The sequence below is a fragment of the Lissotriton helveticus genome, chromosome 8 (genome assembly GCF_964261635.1).
Source record: "Lissotriton helveticus chromosome 8, aLisHel1.1, whole genome shotgun sequence".
Lineage (NCBI taxonomy): Eukaryota > Metazoa > Chordata > Amphibia > Caudata > Salamandridae > Lissotriton > Lissotriton helveticus.
Genome location: NC_136069.1, coordinates 416,523,645 through 416,547,593, shown reverse-complemented (window position 1 = coordinate 416,547,593; position 23,949 = coordinate 416,523,645). Strand labels below are relative to the sequence as shown.

Below are 23,949 nucleotides of genomic sequence, written 5' to 3'. Positions count from 1 at the left end.
AGTATAGTGTCTCATTGCACAAATGGTTGTAATTTGTGATATTTATGTTTCCCTTGTCTTCATTGCTTCATTTTGCTCACGAGAAAGTGTCACTCATACTCCTTCAAATGTCACTCTTAATAACATTGAAATTCTGAAAATGTCACACATGGCAATCTGAGACCTTGGCAGCTATGCACACCGAAGAATCATTTTAAAAAATGTGTTTCTGGGACCGGACCGCTGCTGCTGCTGAACCTGAAATTAATCATGCCCGAGAAAGTTGGAGTTGGTGTGTAACGTGTGAGTCAAACCGTGGGCTTATTCATGTTTTTTACCAGTGTATACTTGCAGTCATTGACGGTTTTGGTTTTGAGAAAGACCAATAGGTCTGAAAGCCATGTCACGTGAAGTAGTGGGTGTGTCTGCGTTATTCAGGAGAAGGCCTGTCTGGTCTTTGTTGAAAAGGGAGATGTATGCAGTTGAGGTTTAGTGTGTGATGTGTGCTGTGTAAAGGATTCAAAAAGTCTCTATAGGAGGCAAGTGAGAGTTGTTTGTAGTCTGTGATGAATAATTCAGCTGGTGTACAATGTGCGGTGAGCAGAATGTGGGCAGTATCAGAGGTGTTTATCCATTCACTATTGGCAGTCTATTGCTCAGCAAAGGCTATTTATTTATTCCAAGATTTTTATTGAAATTGTTTTCTAAACAAAATAAGACCAAACAGAGGCAACTTAAAGATGCCGGAGTAGCCAGTTGCATGTGAAATAAGTAAGTAAGCAGCATACTCTGCAACCGGTAATGATATACGGGTTCTACAGGAGCATAATATAAGCAAAAGCACGAGCTCAGCCTCATAAGACAATATGGGAAAGAAATTAAAGATAGCAAAATAAGTAAAAGAAGATAGATGGATATGGTGATTCAATCATGATTTGTTGTTGGACTTTGATATATGATGCATAGGGGTACTAGGTGATTGTAGGCTGGTTGATAGAATCTAAAGTCCCTAGGTTGACAGGAGTGGGAACTTAGTAAGCAGCCATAAAGGGTGAGATGGCATTGCACTAGTATTTGCGTATTGTTTAGTGGATGTGGGAAAGTGCCTTATTTTAGATCGTTCCTAAATCTTAGGTATTCTAAAAAGTTGTAAATGAATCTAGGAAACATGTCTCATGGTATTAGCTGCTTGGAGTGAGAAGGTTGTTCAGTCATTTCCCCTCTTGTGGAAAGGGGAGGTGTCTAGATACTGACCCTAGGTTTTGGGCAGGGACATTCACGTCTCATGTAAGCTCAGTAAGTGATTTTGTGGACTATGCCAAGCCCTTCGAAGAAAATCCTCTGAGAAACTGGGGGCCATTGGAGGTGTGACATACAACGTTACTAAGCTCCGTGGCTGTAAGATGTAGAAGAAGCCTTACTGCTGCCTTTTGTACACGCTGGGTGTTGCACTTGAGTAACAGAGCAAGGCCTACATACAGTCCACTGGATTCTTCTATTTCTGTCACTATGCTGGGTAATATGTGGAGATCTTAATCCTGGAAATTTATGTAAGGTTTATATTCAGTAGGGTCTTGAGGAAGAAAAAGGATGCTTTCCATATTGTTTTGATGTGTTAACGTGTGAGATGAATAGCTGGATGGAGATAAGGATGGACGGAGAGAAGAGTGAGTGTGAGCATAGCTAGGTGGGGGCTGTCTGCCCCAGGCGGCACTATTTTGGGGACGGGGGCTGTCTAGACACACACACACACAGGAGGTGATGCACATTGTCCTGCATACCACACCTCTGCTTCTTTCACCCTTTTAACAGCGCCAGCCCGGGGGCCAATTAAAGTATTTTTTGCGTTCACCCCACGAGCTAGGCACTTTTTTACATCACTCGCCGATAACCTCACCACTCACGCACATAAAACAAAAACCCTCACACACACCACACATAGTCGTTTATAAGTGCTCCCGCGTAATCGTAGGTCGCAGCACGCCGCATCCCGTAGAGGGGTGCGAAGACCACGATGATGAAGCATGACACCAAGGGGCCTTTTGGTGTGTGAGGGGTATTTTAACAACTCTGGTGATCCCAACCATCGTAGGGTAACCTCCCCATTTTAAAAAGTGGATTCATCTTTTTTATACATACTAGACGTGTACCGTGTCATGTATGTGCATGTAACTTACATGATCGAGGTAACTATTAGCGGCGATACTATGTGTCTCTCGGACCTCTTTCAGGTGCTCGCCATCCTTTTTCCCGATCACCCTCCCAGGGGGGCGGCATTCTGAAGGATAGCCCCGGGTGCCATAAGCTCTAGCTACGCCCCTGAGGTCTGCTGCCCAATGGTAGTTCTTCTTGGTTCCTGGATAAATCAAGGGCAGGTTTCACAAGCTTTCGGGACTCAGCACCTGCAGGACAAGTCATCTTTTTGTGCAGTTGTTGAAGTCAGCAGGCAGGCAGACAGGGTTGGTGACAAGTCAGTTGCTCGATCTTCTGTTCTTGCTCTTTGCGATTCCACGTCCATCTTCTTCTTACAGGTTGGCAGGATCTGATTTCCTGGTGCCTGGGCTCCCCTAAATACTGAATTTAGGGGTGTTTGGGAAGTATAAGGTAATAGTCAGTGGGCTACCTACTCCTGGGGTCACTACACAACCCTATATGACCACTTCCTGGATGAAGTGGGCATAACCTTGTCCCAGAGATCCTAAATTTCCCATCACCAATATGGTCACTTCCGAAGTCACATCCACTTCAGGTAGCCCAGTTCAGGGATCGTGCCCATCTGAAGGTGAACACACCTGTCTTGCCTAGCTAATTTTCCCACCTGTCCCGGTGCCAGATGGCTCTTGACAAAGGGGGTTAGTTTTTTCTCATGTGAGAGAAACCTGGTTGGCATACCAAAGGCAGTGGACCTCTTCGAAGCTCCTGCCCTGGAAGGCTAATCCGCTGGTCATCCTGTAGGCAGGAGTGCAAAGCACCCCCTCAATGATCAGGCTTTGTTTATGGGCCACGAAGAGAAAAGAGGGAAACAGCCATTACAATGCGGGCTGACCCACGCGTGCCATTTCAACACAAGCGGAACAGCACTTGCCTGAATCACGCATATGCATGGTTAAGGCAGTCAACAGTCTAGATATGCGGAACGGGAAGGGTCGGGAGCGGAAGCTCCGGGACGCGTCCTGGTAAGTGGGGCTGGGGCTGGTTTTGGGGGGTCGTTTTTTGGGTCTGGGGAGAGTTTTAGGGCTCAGTGCTGTGGGGAGTCGGGTAGTTTTAGGCCAGTTTTCAAGGGTGGGGGTCAGTTATAGGGCTCAGGGTGGGGGCTAGGGTTGGGGTCGCTTTTTGGTTGGGGGCAGGGTTTTAGGGCTCAAGGTAGGTTGGGATGCTTTTTAGGGCTGGGGCAGAGTTTTAGGGCTCAGGGGGTGACGAAGCAGTTTTCAATGCTGAGGGTCAGTTTGAGGGCTTGGGGCAGGGAGGGTTGGAGTCAGGGTAGTTTTTTGGGCAGAGGCCGGGTTTCAGGGCTCGGTGTGGGGAGTTGGGGTAGTCTTATGGGATGGGTGGGGTGGATTGCGGGGCTGGGGTGTCGGGTGTTAGGGCACAGGGTGGGGGGCTAGTGTGTGCACTTTACCACGTGTATCCCTTTAGCGATCATATCTTTACAACAAAATTCATTGTAAAAGCATGCATGGTAAAGGCATGTGTGGAAAAGACACAGTCGTGGTTCAGACCGCATTGCTTAGGCCTGCGTGGTTTAGGCAAGCGTGGTTGTATCATATCATACAACCGGGCAAAGGCCCTCACCCTTGGGGGTCAACAACACGTCTCTGGTGGCAGGCTGGCGAGAACCAGTCAGTCAGCACACCAGTGGCTGTTAGGGTTTCCGGGGGCTCCTCTAAGGTGCTCTCTGGATGCTGTATTACTAAAAATGGAACTGGCACCCGTGTGGGTTTATTAATATGAAATGTTTGATACCAAACATTTCTATTTTTGGTGAAGCCATCATGTAGCTGGGAAACTCATTTTCACCAGTGTCCAGCACATGCTTTTAAAATGGGTCCCCTTATCACTCATACTGGCAGTAATGGAACCGAACATTACAGGGGCATATTTACTCAGGCAGTTAGGCCCTCATGTGTACTACAGTGCACCCTGCCTTAGGGCTATAAGGCCTGCTGTAAGGGTGACTTACCTACACTGCATTTGTCTGCACCAAGACACGTGGCCTGCAGTGGCAGTTTGCATGAGTTTGGTGAGGGGTCCCTTGGGGTGGCACAATTTATGCTGCTGCCTGTGTAGACCCTCTTTAGTACTTCCGACCCCATGTACCAGAGGTACCATTTACTTTGGACTTACTGACAGTCCTAAAGGTATCGCCAATTGGAGAAAACATACAATTGCACAGTTTTGGGAAAGAGATCTGGCACCGGGGACCTACTTAGCAGGAACACAGTGTACTTCTGATTGAAATCACATCAAATATCAGGCAAAAGGTGGGGGGTGACCATCTCGGAAAGGTCACTTTCCTACACACATGTTTTCCCCTGTTCTGAGCTGCAAACTCCAGAATATTGTGCAATTTCTCTATTCAAATTCTGACAACTTTTACCTGACAGCATATTTGCTGGGGAAAAGTATATTTTTCCGCAAGTTGGAATCCAGAGCAATACTCAAATGTCGGGACAATAACCTACTCGCCACTATTTAGCTATGTTATTTTAACGTAAGCTCCAAAATGCCCTGTAGAACCTCCACACTTTTCCACCCTACACTAAAAGGAAATCTCTCATTATATATTTTCTTTAAAGACATAGAGTTGTGAAATATCCAAATGCTGCTTAGTGAGTCACTGGCAGCACCCCGTCTCTCAAAATTTGTACTGGGACCATTGTCTGTGGCTTGATGTGATGTGGGAGTGGGCTGTACCATTTCACCATCAGGCCTATGATGTTATATTATCTGAATAAAGATGTGATGCTGAGATATGAGCTCATGTTTACTAGCTAATTTATGGTTCATATTGCATTAAGCAGACCTTGCCTGAGAGCTAAGAGACCCGTATGCTTCCTTGTGTCAGCAATCACAATAAGGCGAAGATTGCAAACTATAGTGATACCCCTTCAACAGTTGCTCTCAATTCCCTTGATGAAGTTGATATACAGTTCACATGAGGTAAAAACCAAGGGGTGCGGCACCAATTAACCAAGGAACTGGTTGGCAGATGCAGCGGGTGTGCCGTTGGAGGCACTCCTCGCCCCACCCCCCCGCTGTTCCGCCTTGGGAGTTGAGAGGGCAGAGCCCCCCCCTGCTGGCACACGATCCGGGGGCAGGGTGCGAGGCGCAGACTACACGGCCCTGGCTTGATTGACCCCACGGTGAGACAGGTGAAGGGGGGGACACCTGGTTACCCGAGGGAGTGCGAGGAAGTGGGGAAGAACACTTCTCCGTCATTGCAAACGGCGGTCCGAGGATTGTGGGAATAAGGAGAGACTCCAAGGAGCGACGACGTGACGTCGCAGATACACCGGTGGTGTGCGGCAGCGGTCTGGCGCAACTGTCTGGCGGAGAAGAGAACTCGGGGCTCGGGAGTGGAGGAGCTTGACGACAGGGACAGAAAGATCTGGCCTCCCCCGGCCTGGTCGGCACGGACTAGTCGCTGGACTGTGGTGTTTACCGGTGGAGCCTGCGGGTCGGCGCCGCCTGCCTCCCGTAGAGTCAGCACATCCTGTCATCGGTTGAGGTTGAACCGGAGGCTCCGTTTGTGGCCCCAATCGCCCACCCTCAAGGAAAAATGGGAAGAGGTGACAAGACCCAGTCAAAGCTGCCGTTTCCCACGATGCGGGCGATGCTGAGTCTGCAAGGCTGCCCGCCACAGAGCGCAAACAAGCCGGTACGGACATACGGAGCTTACTCCTATCAATGGAAAAAAGTCTGCAAAGTGGAATAGCGTCGCTAGGTACGAAAATGGATGTGCTAACCTACAGGATGGATAGAATGGCGGAAAGGTTGGATAAGCATGCTGAGAGACTTGATATGTCGGAAAGGAGGATCACAGAGGTGGAAAAAGTGCATACCAACTGGACACTGACCACAAGAAACTGGGGAAACTCATGCAGACCCTGCAGGACAAGACTGAGGACCTGTAGGCCCGCTCGCTGCGCTGGAATGTATGACGTTACTTAGCATGCTATTACTTAGCATACCCTACACTACACATACACTACAACACTACCCTAAACCCTAAAACACTACCCCCTACACTACACATACACTACAACACTAAACTAAACCCTAAAACACTACCCTACACTACACTACTACCCTAAACCCTAACATACTATGCCCTACACTACACATACACTACAACACTACCCTAAACCCTAAAACACTACCCTACACTACACTACACTACAACACTACCCTAAACCCTAAAACACTACCCTACACTACACATACACTACAAAACTACCCTAAAACACTACCCCCTACACTAGACATACACTACAACACTACCCTAAACCCTAAAACACTACCCTACACTACACATACACTACAACACTACCCTAAACCCTAAAACACTACCCTACACTACACACACACTACAACACTACCCTAAACCCTAAAACACTACCCTACACTACACATACACTACAACACTACCCTAAACCCAAAAACACTACCCTACACTACACAGACACTACAACACTACCCTAAACCCTAAAACACTACCCCATACACTACAACACTACCCTAACCCCTACAACACTACCCCCTACACTACACATACACTACAACACTACCCTAAACCCTAAAACACTACACCCTACACTACACATACACTACTACACTACCCTAACTACACTTCCCCACCTACCTCTCTCTGCCCGTGGTCCCTCTCTTCACCTTCAACCATGGATCCACTCTTCTCCTGCGAAGTAACGGCTTATGCGAAGTAAAGGCATGCTAAGTAAAAGCATGCGAAGTAAAAGACAATGCGTACTAAAAGACAGTGGCGGTGCGTCCATGGGGGGCGTTGGGGCGTTGCCCCACTACCCATGGATGACCCGTCAATGTCATGCATAACAAGGAAAGTTTTACAAAAGCACCATTTTTTAAAATAAATAAGAGCGCACTGACTCGGCGCTACCGCCCGGGACAAGCCCGACAGAATCGGGCATTGCTTAGGAAGTGGGCCGTGCGGGGCGGGGCTGCAGCAGAGTGAGTGAGTGACAGCGTACAGCACAGGCAATGAGTTTGAGAAAGGAGACGCTATTCTCATAATGAGAATAGCGTAAGGCTTAAGCACTAGCAGCTGCGCATGTGACAGCCAGGAGTCATCATCATTTAGACTGGCCTGCGCATGCGTACTCCTATACTGCCTTCCCCCCCACCCCCCTATAGCACTGAGTTACAGGCAGGGACCCGGGGCCCCGGTCTCATTGATGGGCAGATTTTATCCTGGCCGAGGCCAATCCTGGCGCAGTGGCGCTGTTAAGGCTGCACCAGGATTGGCTGACTGACACACTGCTGGTACAGCAGGGATGGTGCCGCTCGTGGGTGTTAGCTGCTCAGCTTAGTATGGCCAATCACATATGGCTATATCAAGCCATGTCGAGGTGATTGGCCATTTCTCTAAGCTGCAGTGACATCACCGCGCGTGGCGCACCATTACAACGAAAAGTGATAGTGAAAGTAGTTGAGTCAGACAGAGAGGAGAGCGCGTGACTCCAGTGACTCGTCGTGACTTCACTTGTGTTGTTGTGCCTACTACAGACCCGGACGGAATTAAGGTAGAATACCCTATCAGTTCAATGTAGTATGCATCTATTTATGTTTTTAATTTTAACCATGGTCCATTGTGTCCTCCACGACAATACGTACTTGTAGGTGAGACGCCGTTAAATAAATGCACTTATTACACGTGTAATAATTACGGAGGTATTCAACCAGGCATTGGTACATGCTCACTTTTCGAACGTAGTATGCTTGGCGGTGGAGGTATTAGGTTCCCTATGATGTACACATTCGTGATGTGCAGCGGAGAATGCACGCACACGCATCGTTGTAGACTCCTATTCCCACACCCCTCCTCAAAGCAGAGAGCAGTCCCGTGGACCTCTGAGTCTTACAGTTAAACTGATGATTAATGCGCGCAGTGGGTGGACCACAGAGAGCCCTTGCTTGCTGTCAGCTTGCTGTATAAATACCCCGGCGGCGGCTCCCTGGTTCTTGTCAGCTGTTTGTTACTTCTCGTGCTCGTAACCACACATACTAATCTATTCCCTAAATACACTAACTAGTTTCATGGCTCAATTATCCCAAATAATATTTGTAATTGAATCGTACAATATAAAGAAAAATGAAGAGTAAACGGTGAGTTTTGGATTTTGGATTAGAAGAGTTAGGGATAGGAATAATTTCAGTTTTACAGTCAGGGTAAATGGTTTGGTTAATGAGAGAGACAGGTTGGAGTAAGGAACAATGTTTGAGGAAAGTTTTGGTGGAGTTATTGAGAAGGTTAGTACAATAAGGTCTGTATAAGTGAAGGGTTAGGTTTAGATTAGTGAGGCTTCAAGGTATTTCGAAAACACAATTTAAAGCAATATTCAAAACAATGATTGCAGAAGGAGTAATGATTTCAATGAAAATAAATATATATTTTTTTGAGGAAAGCTTTTCAACCAAATATATTTCATGCAAGGTATTGCAAACATTGAGATTTGTAGCTGGCATTGAAAAAGAAATATCAGAAATTAGTTTTCTCTGAAAAGTACTAGGCATGAAGTGACATCGATCCTAAAAAACATAAAGCCAAATTTAAAAAAAACACATGTTAATGCTTATTCCATTGGGATGCAGGATATGTGCATAATGCAGATCGATCATATCGATTTTAGGTCTGGTTACAGACTATTTCAGGTGTGCTGCACTAAGATACAAAGAGGGGCTTTGGGACAGCCCCATTCAGCCTCTGGTCGCCCCCTGCCAAGCCCCTTTACCTAACGTGTCAATCTTGTATGAATCAACTTTATATTAGCCTAGAGGATTAATACACTCTTTTCACTTTTTATCAGCAGTGTGCAAGCAGCTGTTGAGACAGTTGCATCGTTGGGTGCTGAAAGGGAGCCCCAGGCAGGAAATTACATGGACAGTTCTTGTTGCCTGTGCTGTCTGGCTAATCTGCTGCATGCTACCCTGTGAAACCAACATGGGCATTATCTGATGTATTTATGTCTTTTTATGATCTGGTGCTTGTTTACTTGAGCATAGTGACTGTCACCTGCAGAATAAAAGTCGTTTGGCCGGGAAATGTTTACATTTTCAAGTAAAGACCTGTGTTCTCTGACTTAGTTAATAAAGTTACATGTAGGTAGCACACTGGACTCGGGCCACTCGGCAATAAGTGGCAATGATGCCGTGTACAGGTACCCCGCCCCTCCACTGTGCTTGTACACTTGTTCCGAGTGCTGGAGGTTGTGTTGGGGGGGGGGGCACTGTCGTGCTGCTACTCACTACCCGTCTCTGGGTCTTCATTGGTTCGTGCTGTGGCTGGGAGGGTGTGGCATTTTTACTGGTGATCCACAAAATGGCTGCCAAGGTGGGAGTGTTGTGAATGGTGCCGCGGGACTCACAGCTGCCACAGGAGGATCCTAAACATCACAAGGGGAGCTGCCGCTCCTGCGATGTTGTGTAGGAACTGCTGTCAGATTTTCCAGGGGTTCCCGCTCTCTGACCATCTCCTGGTGGGTGGGTGTTGGTTGGTCACCATAGCAGAGAGTGGAGTAGGCTCATGCTTAGAAGTACAGGAGGTTAGGGAGCAAGGAGTAGCCCTAGGTGGTAGCCTGCTAGTCAAGTTACCCAATATGTGGGTTCCCTGGAGGGCTGGTGAGTCTGACAGACCGGGGCTGAGCATCTAACTACTTTTTCTCCTGGTGGGGTCCTTTATGTATCCACTCAATTTACAATAAACCCTCTCCTAATCTACTGGCGTTGTCTGCATATTTCTACATGCCAATTTACATCAACACACGCTAGTTCCTGATAGCAACGCTGTCCTTGAATGACAAGTCTCAGATTACCGACCGCACTCTACCGCTGTTCAGAGTAGTGTTCTCGCACTCTGAGACTTGCTGTAGCACAATAATGGAAAAACAGTCACAATCCCGGCTGGCGGCTGCCCTCTCAAACTCCTGGGAGCCCTCTCACGCCCCTCACAGATTACCACGCGACACTCTCAACAGCACTCTAACAAAGTAGCAGCACAGCATCAAGGCCCTCTTGAATGAATTGTGAATTTGTGCATTTATTGTGGATGGGTCAGTGAGTGAATGCAAGAATGAGTCTGGAGGATGAATAGATGCATGTGTATGAGTGACTGAGTGTATGGATCATGTGTGATTAAGTACATGGATGGACGGATGAATGTCTTGATGGGTGGAAGCTGCAGTGAAAGCCAAATCTAATGATTTTGCCAATGCTTCTTTTTCATTGGTTTCCCATTTAGGAACGCAGACACTTCCATTAATCAAGGTGCAAACACTGCCAGTTAAGCTGTTTGCACGACCAGGTCTCCTTGTATGTGCCAAACACTGGCATCCTTGGGTGCTTTCACTTAGTGATTCACTAACCACTTCCTCAGCTCTTCTCGGCCCAGGGAGGTCTGTGCTCGATGTATGTTCTAATCTCAACCACTGCTGACTTCTAGCCGTGTGACGTGTCGTCACCCTTTGCCACAGTGTGCTGCCACTACTGCCTTGCAATCATGTGGTTTAAAGGGCTAGAGCGGCCGACTTGGCAGCTGGCGAACCATCTTCGAGTCTGTCAACAGGCTCAAACAATTTTTGTGATTCTGGGCAAATCACTTAATCTCCCCCTACCTAAAAGAAGAATATGAACCTGACCGTCTGTAATGCAACTGGTGCTCATGTAAAGCTCTCTGAGTCTGATACCTGCTGGTCAAGTTCGCTCTGTGTAAAACGGCAAAAAAAAGGGCATCCTAACTTCTGTAACAATTATTTTATGCTCTATGAGTAGGTGAGTCGTGAGTGGAGTGCCATATACAACCAACCCACCAATATCAGATCTCTAGCTGTTACCAGTGGCTGCCCTCCATTTATTGTGTTGATTCAATTACTCCTGGTATGTTAAGTGTACATTATTTATGCAATATTTTCTAATCTTTGGTATATTTCCTATGATGGGAGTATTCACTGGAGGCTGGTACATTAGTATGTACAGTAAAGCAGGGTTTTAGATTCCTCTCTAACATTATGCTTAGGATTCTCGCTGTTCTGTGGTCATTCTTGGCAGTCCAAAGTCTAGTCTGACCCATTCCTTCATTGGGTTCAGTGGATTGAATTCTCATTCATTTTGCTGTATGGGTGACATGGGTTCTTGTTGCTGGCACAAGCGAATTAAATGTCCGATTTTCTCAGTTGTGGACTTAAGGTTGAGAATGTATTGCTATTACGTTAGTTTCTTGTGAGAAGTCTGCCATGATAAACATCTCGTGAATGTTCTAATAAAGGGGACTCTTCATTTATTAGCATCATAGTTAGAGTATTTATTTGGCCTGTTGGTGTCTCAGAAGGCTTTGCCGTATCTGCCCTCTATCTCGGTGGAGGGGATTGGGGAGAATAGTTAGGGAGGCTATCTCATGCGGAGTGATAACAGGCTGAAATCGCCTAAAGTGCCCCACTGCACTGGCCAGGGATGGGTGTTTCAAGCCATGATCACTTTCGAATCAGAAAAACAAAAGTAGTACTAGCCAGCAGCAGCAATTTTTTTTTAGCTTTTATCATTTACAATGCTTTCTGTGTCATTTAAAGTGCGCAGAAAGCAACTGTTTTCTACACTACAAAATTCTGATTATTAAAATTTGTTATGACCAAGACTTCTTAAGGTCTAGTAAACAGTTACTTTTTGGTCAGTGGAATTTTAATGCGCATCAACTGTATTGTGTAAACACATTTGGATTTGCAATATTTAAATTTGCCTGCAGTGTAAATTGTTATAGTTATTTTTATATGTCAGTAGTAATTGTATGGTCCATTGTTAGGGTAAGGCCACATCCTATAAACAATGTTTTGGTCCACCGTCTAAAGCATTTGAATTTTCCAGCACTATTACCTGTGGCTTGTGATTAGATTTGGGCAGCCGCTATTCGAATTTGTCAGCCATAACAGCGGGTAGCAGCCAGTATTTTCATTGGCATAGCCTACAGGTCGCGCCTTTGGGACCTTATAAATGTTTAGCCATGCAACACTTGTTGTTGCACCAAGGATATTGTTAATGTTTTTCGTAGAGAGAGATCAGAGTTTTGTCTAATGGAAGTTTTGACTCATGGAAAGGTAGCAGAGAAGGTTAATGTGCCTGCTGCGCTTAAAGACAGACGTGCTGAATTTAGATACAAAAAGTAAATATGTTGAACTTGAATGGTGATAGTTTGTGACCTGTTTAGTTGGTTCTTTTGTTGTTTGCAGTTTAAATCAAAAAAAGTTGTTTGTTTTGTTGTTTGCACAATCTGTGAGGTTCTCAGGATTGTATCTTGAAGTCTGTTATGAAGCTCTGTGGTTATACTGAATAAGCTGCTGCCTATGTTATATGACGGCTCTTTAATAATGTAATACCTGCACTTTCACAACTGCTTTTAACCTTCCTGCTTTCTCAAATTTGCTTGAAAATGCACCATTTTTCAACTATTTTTTCAAAATTTTCTCAGGGGGAATTCCCCCCGAACCCTCCTTAGGGGGTTCGGGCTCGCTCGCTACGGTGCAGTATGATTATCAGTTTACGCCTCACCACTTTCAAATGTCACCAGCCGCCACTGCTAAAAGATGCTAAGTAAAAGAAGACCGAAGTAAAAGATGCGAAGTGATGGTTGTTTACCCTGCGCTGCAACCTGCGAATCACAGGCCTGCCGGAGACCACCCCCACTGGGAATATGGAGCTGTTCACAGAGAAGCTGTTGGTCACGCTGCTAGGAGAGGGAGTCTTCTCGACAATGTTTGTAGTGGAACAGGCGCATTGCTCACTTGGCCCCCGACCTCGCCCAGGTGCTCCACCGCAACCCATTATTGCAAAACTGCTTAATTATAGAGATAGGGACGCGGCACTACGAGTGGCAAGAGAGAAGAAGACTTTGAGGTACGAGGGTTCTGATATTTCTATTTACCCTGACTTTACAGCGAGAGTGCAGGAAGCACGGAAAAATGTCATCCAGCTAAAGAGACAATTGCGAGATCTAGGCATCGACTATGCTATGCTGTACCCTGCGAAACTCCGTGTGAACCGGCAGGGGCGATCCCATATCTTCACGGATCCGAAGGCCTTACAGCAGGCCTCAAAGGGGTGGTCGAAGGAACAACGCCGAAGCCCGGAAAGTCAGTTGCTGGACGAGGCAGCAGGTGGCCCGATGGAGGAGCAGGATTGATACAGAAAGACATTGGCAACAAATGGAAGTAAGGTGGGGAAGGGTTGCGATCCTGGGTAGTATACCTAACGGTGTGACACTGCTGATACCCAGGGCTGAAAATGTTTTGTCAATGATGGATCGAGGGGGGTATAAATGATATGTGCTAGGAGGCACAGGTTGCGCATACAGGAACATTCCGGAACTGGGTGATGCATAAGGCTTGTCACGGCGGGACATGGTGGGGGACATCGAGCATAGTGTGATACAGCTACATTCTCCATACACGGAGTGGCCTCTGCCCGAGCGTGCCAAGCACCACAGTACTCGTTATTGGGGTTTGTTTGTGGGGGGTTATAAAGGGAGGGTAGGGAAGGGCCCGGGCACTGCGTGACCATGTTGGGGGCGGTCAACTGTGGGAGGGGGAGGGCGAGTTGGTTATTGATTGTTTGGGAGATCTGTTATTGTTTTTGCATGCAACGTACAGCGCACGTACACACGATAGAGTAGGGTACACTATGGACAGCGACTGCCCTAATGGCGGAACAGACTTCAGCTGATAGCCCTGGTCGGACTCGCAATATAAGAGCGTTGTCTTGGAATGTCAGGGGTCTTAATGATCACCGGAAGTTGCATAGGGTTCTGAGCTACCTGCACAGACACGATATTGATGTGGCCCTGCTACAGGAGACCCACCTACCATTGACTAGCATGCTGCTCCACTGCAGAGGTCTCACCGACAATATAACTGCGGCAGGATTCACTACGCACGCAAGAGGCGTGCTGACGTGGGTGAACCCCAAGTCCGACTACACGTTAGAATTGCTGAGGGCAGACACAGAGGGGCATTTTGTTATATCCTGATGTAAGGGTCGGGGCACAGACTTGGTGAAAGTAAACATGTATGGACCTAACTATTACTGCCAAGAGTTTTTCATGTCGCTGTCCACGGCCACGTGTAGCTTCCATAATGCACAGTTTTTGTGGGGTGGGGACTTTAACATGGTAAGGGATCCGGTCCTGGATAGTTCAGCGGGTCCCGCCCGGAGGCCAGCTGCGGCTGCACTTGCACTGAACAGCGTGATGGTTAGTATGAGCCTTGAAGACGTCTGGCGGACGCGCAACCAGGGAAAGGGAGGCTACACGCACTACTCGGCCTTTCACAATTTGCATACTTGCATAGATTATTGGCTGGCCTCCACGTCATTGTTAGGACAAGTTCAGGTCTGTCAGATCCTGCCACACACACTCTCAGACCACTCACCGCTGCTCCTGGTCCTGACTGCTCCTACAAAAACAATACCGCCGTTTACATGGCACTTCCCGCCCTACTCACTGCTAGACCCGCTATTTAAGGAGGAACTAGCGGAGGCGATTGAAATATATTTTGAGGCAAATATAGGAACAGTGGACAGTTTCCAAACTATTTGGGAGGCTTTTAAGGTTTTCATTAGGGGCATAGCTATGACTAAACACTTGGGGTTCCTTAAGGCCATTAGACAGAGACTAAGGGACCTGGAACTGAAAATGGGGCAGCTAGAGGAACGTCGGGTGTCAGACAATAATAAAGACCTAGAGTAAGAGATTAAGGAACTGTTAAGTGAATATCATGAGGAGGTGGACAGGGAGGTTAAGCACATGGGGAAGTATCCGTCGGCATGCACGTACAGTGAAGGTGATAGGCCAGGATCGGTGCTTGCAAGGGCGCTACACGCGAAGCGGGGGAAGGCGCAAATCACAGCAATACGCTCGGTGGAGGGGGAGCTCTTAACCGATGAAGCCGATATAGCGCCTCGGTTCTGACAGTATTGCACTGATTTATACACGACAAGAACGGGGGACCTGGATGGGTAGATCCTAGACTATCTGGAGCATATTGAACTTCCGTTTCTTAAAAACACACAAAGGGAATTTCTAATGCTCCCCATTGAGAAGGACGAGATAGTTGAGGCCCTAGCGGGTATGAATGCGGGGAGCGCCCCGGGTGCTGATGGCCTCACGGTGGGCTTCTACAAAGCCTTTAAGGATCTCCTGCACCCGCACCTGGGTGCGCTTTTTGATGATATGTGTGAAGCGGGTAGTATGCCACAGTCGATGAGGGAGGCAATTTTGGTGGCGATCCCCAAGCCGGGAAAGTCGCTGGAGGAGTGCAGCTCGTACCACCCGCTTTCCATCTTAAATGTAGACGCTAAGATATATGCGAAAGTCTGAGTTAATCGCCTGGCGCTCCTGCCTCCGCACCTGGTAGCACCGGAACAGGCGGGGTTCATTCCGAGCAGAAATCTGACATATAATATTCGTACCGTTTTCGGAACAATGCAGCATGTGAGGCAGGATACGAAGGCGTGGGGTGTTTCGAGACATGGAGAAGGCATTCGACTCCGTCGAGTGGCCCTTCATGCGGCATGTACTGAAGAGAATGGGACTGGGGCAGGTATTCCTGCAAATGATCAGCACCTTGTACGCCAACCCCAGGGCAAGGATTCGATTGGGCAATTTGGTCACGGACTCCTTTGCCATTTCCACGGGGACTAGACAGGGCTGCCCGCTCTCTCCCTTGTTGTATGCCCGAGTTGCGGAGCCGCTGGCATGCGCGCTCAGAGAATATTATGGAAACAAGTGTATTGGTTTCCCGACGTACAAGATCATAGTCTCCACTTATGCTGATGATACGCTCCTTTACGTCCGCGACCCTGAGAACAATCTATCCGCGGTGCTTAGAGAGGTAGTGCACTTTGGCCGCTCTCTGGCCTGAAAGTAAATTGGGCGAAGTCCTTGGCCTTCCCTCTTACTCCATCCACGATGGAATTCGAGATGGAGTTTTCGCTACAGTGGACTACAGACTTGGTAAGGTACTTGGGGATCCAGTTGCACACTGACTCTGAGATAGTTTTCCGAGAAAATTACGGGGTTGCCATCAGCAAATTGGAGGAAGATGTAGAGGCCTGGTGCCGCCTCCCACTCTCACTGATGGGGCGTATCTCCATTATGAAGATGGTGGTGTTACCTAGGCTGTTGTTTCTGTTCACGAATATCCCAATGGTGCTACAGAGGGTCTTTTTTCAGAGATTGAAACAATCTATGATAAAACTTGCCTGGGCGGGCAAACAGGCCTGGGTACAATGGCAGGTCCTTACGCTACCATACAGTATGGGAGGCCTGGGTGCTCCGGACTTTGAGTTATACTACAGAGCTGCTCAGGGAGCTCACGTGCACACCTGGATACATGGTGACTCGAATATCCCATCTGTCCGGATGGACAATCTGTTTGGCAACCCTCTTCCCGCTCCGGCGACCATATTCAAACCGGTTGACCGCCGAACAGGAATACTAGATTCGATAACTGCTACTAATCACGCCTGGCACTGCTTACTGCAGCAGCAGGGGAGCGCACCTTTGTACTCACCCAATATGCCATTGGAGTGGGCCCTCTGGTTGGCTCCCTACAGAGATGGGGGGTGATTAGGGCATTGCCCCAACTGAATTTACTGACGGCAGGGGACTTATTTCTGGATGGGAAGGCTAAGACATGGGAACAGGCGTCTGAGACCGCGGAAGCGAGCACTGTACTGCAGCGTTTCCAATCCTACAGGGTACGCAGGGCCCTGCAGGAACAGTTAGGAGAGCACCTGGATGAGCCACTGGAGGTTCCGGAACTTTCTTATGTGATTAAAGCTGAATCCCTTTGCAAGGTTGTTACCAATATCTACAAAATAGCAATGTCCCACAGGGAGAACAGGTACACTGCTGCGAGGCTGGCGTGGCAAAGGGACTTGCAAATAACAATAGATGATGATATGTGGCGATACTGCTGTACAAATACAAGGAGAGTCTCGCTACATGGTAAACACCGACTTGTACACTTTAAATACGTCAATAGGGTATAATGCACGCCAGAACGTTTATGTCGTTATGGGCTGTGGGAGGAAGCGACGTGCGAGGGGTGTCGCGCGCAGATAGCAGATTTTTTGTATTTGGCGTGGTCATGCCCGGGAATACGTACCTATTGGGTAGAGATTTTCAGAGAATTGAGTAGAATAGTAGAAATACCGCTGGACCCCGACACCCACGATGAAACGATGGACACATGATGTGCTAAACTGCTGCACGCAGTCAGAAAATTACAACGAACTGCACGTATCAGACCGAAACATTTCTGGGGGCTATTTTTGGCACAATTATCCAGTGGGAATGAGGAGGCAGTTCCGGCGGGGCTGAACCCCCAGGGGGAAGAGCAGACACAACACACTGTAGCAACAATGGATGAACACGAATAGACAGTAATAACTGGAATTGAGTGAGGGATTTGGGGAAGGCCCTTCATGCAGGGTGTAAACCCTGAGTGGGTGCGTTCATGGCATAGACGTAGACGGAGGGAGTGAGCGGGAGCGGGAGCCTTAACGTTGGTGTTCGACTCGGCCGAGGGAGCATAAAAATAATGCTAGATAGTAGGTAGCAGGGACACACGCAACACTATCTAAGGAGACTCCTCTTATTTGTATTAATGTTTGTGATCTGAGCACAATGCTCCGCCTGCCCAGAGCTGGTTTGTTGGCATTACAGCTGTTTATCTCCTGAGATGGGGCTACGTCTCCGAAACTAATATTTCAGATGTCTTGCTATGTACGATTGTATGCTTTTGGTGTAGTTATGTAACAAAACCTAAAAAAAAAAACAAGGGGCAGATTTACAAGGTACTGACGCATTTGCATAGATGCGTCAGCGCCGAAGGTCCTTGCGCCACTATGAATGCGCTGTATTTACAATACATGCTCCATGGCGCAAGGATAAATAGATGCGTCAGAAATTCTGACGCATCTGTTGGTGCAAAAGTGACGCACTACTGGAGTTGCTCATGAAAGTGACGCAACTCCAGCAATGCGCCACAATAGATGGGTGAGTCCCATTCAAAAATCCCTGTGTCATTCCGTACTCCTGGACTGAGCAGGCGTAGGGATTGTGACGCAGTGAAGGCGTAGAGTGACGCAGTGAAATCTTGTAGATTCCACTGCGTCATTTCTACATGGCTTTTTGCGTGGGAACGCCCACCCTGCATACATTATACCTGACTCAGGTATAATGTGACGCAGGGCTTTACAACGTGACGCATCTCCCTAGAGGCGTCAAGGTTGTAAATGGGCCGCAACATTTACGCCGCAGCTGCGTCACAAAAGTGACGCAACTGCAGCGCAAAAGTCACGGAAGGGGCTTGTAAATCTGCCCCCAAATATTTTTAAAGAAAAATACTTTCATCCGAAGCTACATATAGTAATTTCATTAACAGAGACACCGTCAGTAACCATTTAAGAAAAATTTCATGAAACTTTGGAGGTTCGATTTTGCAAGGATCTTTCAAAATGTATTTCGTGCGGAGCAAAAGAACTGGTGAACATAGAATAATGAAACTCTACATACACTTATGGCCATACTTTTACGTGGCATGTGATTTGTGTCACATACTCTAATAAAATGTAACTGCAGGATATACTGGCGTACCTCGCCACCCACGTCTATAAAAACATTGGCAGGTCATTAGATTTGGCGTTGACCTCCAGCCTTTTTGCTTTGTCGGTGATCATTTTGTAGTGATTTTTGAAAAAGGTTATTGTTGGGAAAGCAGCCTGGCTTTTATCAAACTAAAAAAAAAATTGTCTAATAGCTAAAATATTTTGGAAATTATTTTTTAATAGGACTGGCTCCTTGTGGAAGGGAAGAATGCTGTCACTCAGAGTGAGGGGGTCAATGGCTGAAGTTGGCCTTTTCATGAATATGGCCCGAAATATTTTCTGAAATAATGCCTGTGCATGTCCATTAAAATATAACAAACGTGCTGCCTATAACGCAATATCCTTCCTTGACAAGATCACAATCAACAGAGGAAGAAGTTCATGCAAATTGATGAACCATCAGTCAGGGCTGGCTTGAAGCATGAACGAGATAGGGCACACCCAGGGCACACTTCTGCACGGGGACACGAGAGATGCCTTCTTACATGCCACGCAGCAGTCTACCTCCAAGCTGGCTCCAATGGAAAGTTAATGTTTGAACACTGTCTCTGCACGCCCCTCGCACCCGTGTCCAAGTCCTGTCTGTTTAGCACATGGCTCTCCTTTCTCTTGTCCCCCTTGCTCATCGGCCCCTCCCACTTTTTCAACACACGTCACTAGACTGAGGAGGACCAAACAATGCACAGCCCCGTGCCCCTAAGCCAAGTTAAGGAAAAACGAGTGAGTAGAAGGCACTGGGCATTTAAATTTAGTCCAATGGCCAGGCAGTATCCCCATCCAGCGCATACAGTGTTTGTGATCATAAAAGCTGATGTTTAGAAAAGAAAATATGCACGTCCAAGACTTCTGTACTGAAGATTTGGGTAGTAAGATTTTAGCAGCGGCGGTCGGTGCAGGTAAGCGCGGTAGGGTGGGCGTGGGGGATTATGTCGGCAGACGACGGAATAGGGAAAATTAAATAAATAAATAAATCGTATTCCGTTGACATTCCCACCCGCCACACCACACTTACCTGCGCCGACCACCAACGGATTTTAGTATGAAAGAACCACTTTCATACCAAGCAGAGAGTGGATGGAATACTTTAAAATACATAAAAAGTGAAGGCTGGCGTGCAAAATTCCGATCTAAGGCCAGTCCTCCTGACCCAAGTACATTCCAGTGTGGGTTGTGAAAAGGATTTGTACAAATTCTTACCATACACTGGTGGCTGCCGCAAATCCAAAGTAGTAGGGCGGGGGGAGAAGAGGGGTGGGTCAGGGGAATAACATTTTTTTTAAACGTACCTGTCCTGCCGCGACCCTAGCAGTGCCAGCCTCCTCAGTGCTCTTTTCCTTCCAGCAGTCACGGGGGCACAAAGCACAGCCTCCCCACCCAATCTAAATGCTACTCTCATGATATACCAACCCTGAGAGCAGTGCTGGGATTTAGCCTTAGCAGGTTGGTATGATTCTAGCTCAGGCACAGGGAGCCTCTGCCATTTCTCCATCCAGCTGTGCAACACAGCTGGGTTGGAAAAATGTAAGTGCACACGTCGGTTTGGCCATCCTGAGACGGCCGGCCAAAACGACAAGGGCACATACAGTGCACAACTCCTCTCCCTGCCATGGCCAGCACCCCCTAGATTCCATGGCTAAGTCAGTCATTGGAAAATAAAATGATAATATTGTTTTACTATAACTTTATTTTTTGCTGACTGACCAGTGGGACGACGCTCCTCCACCATTATGGAGGAGCCGACCCGGCCATATGATGATCTGCAAGGCTTTTCATCCAAGCCCCTGCAGTGCACACCTCTTCTAGACTCAAACTGAGTCTAAAAATATTTATATTGCCAACTGGGTGATTTCAGTCTGGGGTCCACAATAGAGGGGCATGCTCTTCGGAGATGCCCCTTTACTGTGGACCCCAGACTGGTGGCCGGCAGCCCTTGGCGCTCCTCCTGGCCCTAAGGCCCTATTTAAAAACTTGGGCATTCATCTAGATCATGCCTTAACCTTAAAGGAGCATTCTGCTCACACGGCAGCCGCCTGCTTCTATGTGTTGGGCTTGCTTCGACGAGTCTTTCCTTTTCTTCCAGATTACACTCGTAAAACCCTCATTCTCGTCTCGACTACTGCAATGTTCTCCTGGTCCCTGCTAACGAATCTTCACTCAGCAGGTTGCAGGTGGTCCAGAACACCGCTGCGCGCCTCATCATGAACGTTCTGCTCAAAACTGCTTCCCTTCCCCTTCTTCAACAGCTCCATTGGCTCCCAATCCTCAAGCGTGTCAAATTCAAAGTTTGCTGTATCGTCCATAAGGCCTTGCATAATAAAGGCCCTCTTTACATCTCTAGGAAACTCAAGCATTACGCTCCTACTAGGATTCTTAGGTCAGGAAGCAAATTGGTTCTTTTAGTCCCCAGGGTCAGGAAAACAAGACTAGGTGGGAAACCGTTTTCTTACCTCGATCCTCTTTACTGGAACCAGCTTCCCATTCACCTGAGACAATCCCTGACTACTTGCGCTTCAGGAAACTCCTTAAGATCACCCTATATTAACATTGCTCGTCAGCCCGTTGAGCAGCACAGTCCATAGCGCAGAGATACCCCTCATGAGGTGATTCAGGCGCTATACAAAACCCATACATAAATAAAATAAATAAATTCAACCTTGAGCCGGAACCATTATACAAACCTACAAATAAGCAAATGAAGGGACACATGAAAGAATCACGTTCAGCAGACATGATTTAAGTTGGTCAGTACTGACAGGTACTGAGTGTGTGCACTTCTTTAATGTAAGAGAGAGTACCTACACTTCTCAACACTGCTGGAATACATTTAATGGGAGAGTACCGGCTTCTCAGTAGTGCACAGCGAGTACCTACTCTTCGATAATTCCATTTCAACCACTGTCAGCAGGAGAACCGAAAGGTTCCTTAAAGAGCCCAATATCATGAAGGGAACACGTATTTGCACGGCCAGTGTGTGTGCTCGAATGGTCGGGCACCAACACAGTAGTTTATGTGCATTTCTTTTATCCATTTTCATTTATGAGGGTTTCAATAAAAAAGCAGTCGGTTCTTTGTTTAGGATTTTATTCCTGCCCAAAGTTGTAAAACGAAGCCGCATCGAATTACTAAGTGAACACAAATACATTTGTATTTACTACATTGAGAAAACTGACTGGTGCATCCTACTGTAAGAAAACTGCTGATGTTGCCGACAAGTATGGGCTTGTTTGTAATGGCACTCATGGCAGGTTCGATATGTAACACTGTTTTAAGTCATACAAACACAACTGCTCCTGGGTCGCCATTGGACTCAGTTTAATCCAAGAACAGCTTGGTTTTCAGGAGTTTTGTTGTGTTCCCCCAGCTTACTGCGGGCGTGAAGTTGGGTACCGAGGATGTTCTTGTGATAGTGTTTTGCATACAAGCAAGCTTTTATGGACATTCATTCCAGTCACACCTACTGTAGTTTGTAATCAGCTAGCAGCCCCAAACAGGTTGGAATGAGAATGAAAACAAGCATTGCCAAAGCCACTTGGTCTGTCTTACATATGCAATTATAAGCCAGTTTTGTTGTTTTTGCCAATGTATGTTGAATTCTGTTACTGATTTTGCTCTTTCCACTTCTGTAGGAAATCAGTTCAATGTCCTCAGAAGGCTCTCTAGAATGGGTTACCTCCCCTACTTTATACATAACTTACAAATATGTCTCTACCAGCCTCTTGCCTTAAGAACTGGAGGTGTAAAATGAGTGACATCCAGAGGGACAGAGGATAAAAAGACAAATGTGAAGACAATTTAGCAGTCACCACCTCTTTCACAACCATTGCTTGCATCAATTGCCTATCTATTATGTTCTTGGGCAAGCCATGGTTTTCCATGATTTATTTATGGTCAAGAATTAATGAACCTGGTCTAACCATGTTTTGACCACACATTTGATGGCCTGTTCATTTCACTACGTAACAATTTTAGTTCTAGCCAAATCACACTTCCTTAATTTCATGCATGAGCTCAGGAACAAAATACCTCTGTAGTGGGAAATGTATTTCTTAACTGGTCTCTGAGTTTGCGTCAAAAATGTCCACTGGCAGCTACAAAGACATCTTGGTCCACTGGGCCACCAACCTTTGTTTTTCTATCTGTAAAAACATATCAGGCCGTATCACTGTATTTATAACAGAGTAAAAGTAACAGATGCTGAAATACAAAAAACTCTGACTGACTGTGGTCCCCAGTATCACCCATCAACATTTATTAGCGTCTCACAGATGAGCAGGGTATAGAATTTTGTATGTCACATGCCTGATGCTAACCCACTAATTTGTACTGCTTTTCTTCATTAGCTACAAGAAACCAGACGCTGAACGGTATGAAGCCAGAGCACAGGGATGTATGAAACCTCTCACTCCGTCGCAGATCAGCGTCCATATTGGAATGGATGACAGGAGGCGGGACCTCCCCAGAGACGAGGACTGGGATGACATCAGCTTTGTCAGCAAAGCATCACTTTCCTCCCACACCTCAGACAAACAGGGAAGGCGCAAAAATAACAGGAACGGTCACGACACAATGTCGCTTCTGATCAATGATCCAGATGAGGAGCAGCTCATGTGAAGAGCTGCAGGATGCCTGCATGTGCAGGAGGTACTGGGGAATTGTCAGGCCGGCAACAACAAGGAAGGACTACTGCCAAGGCACCACAGCAGCACAAGCCAATAAACATTTGATGGACCACCTACCAGCCTTCTAAATACCTGAGATTTATCTATGGGAAAGCCTTAAGAGTTTAGATATTTGTACATGTTTGATATTAAAGAGTATTTTATAATACCTACCAATTTATAGGGCTCTCAGGTGATAACTTTCATTTGGGTGAGGTAATTTCTAAAATAATCCATAGCCTTTGTATTATACGTATCCACGGCCAATCAAGTGTGCATCCACGTGAGATCCTAAAACTGTGCCTTTCTGTGTACTCAAATTGTGTGGCTGATTCGTTCATTTTAACATATCAGTGTAAGAAATTATAATGCAATCCGTGACTCTGGTTCATATTTTGTACAAGAC

At 46.9% G+C, this 23,949-nt stretch overlaps 1 protein-coding gene across 5 annotated transcripts in view; it reads left to right on the top strand.

Annotated features, from left to right (window-relative positions):
• Positions 1-23,724, top strand: part of ATP7B (ATPase copper transporting beta) — a 535,606-nt gene extending 511,882 nt beyond the window's left edge. For all 5 annotated transcript variants that reach the window (XM_078657262.1, XM_078657264.1, XM_078657263.1 and 2 more), the window contains one exon: positions 23,226-23,724. In XM_078657262.1, the coding sequence (XP_078513388.1) occupies positions 23,226-23,496 (271 nt within the window). In that variant the 3' untranslated portion in view covers positions 23,497-23,724. The remainder of the gene's footprint in view (positions 1-23,225) is intronic.
• Positions 23,725-23,949: the final 225 nt, after the last annotated feature.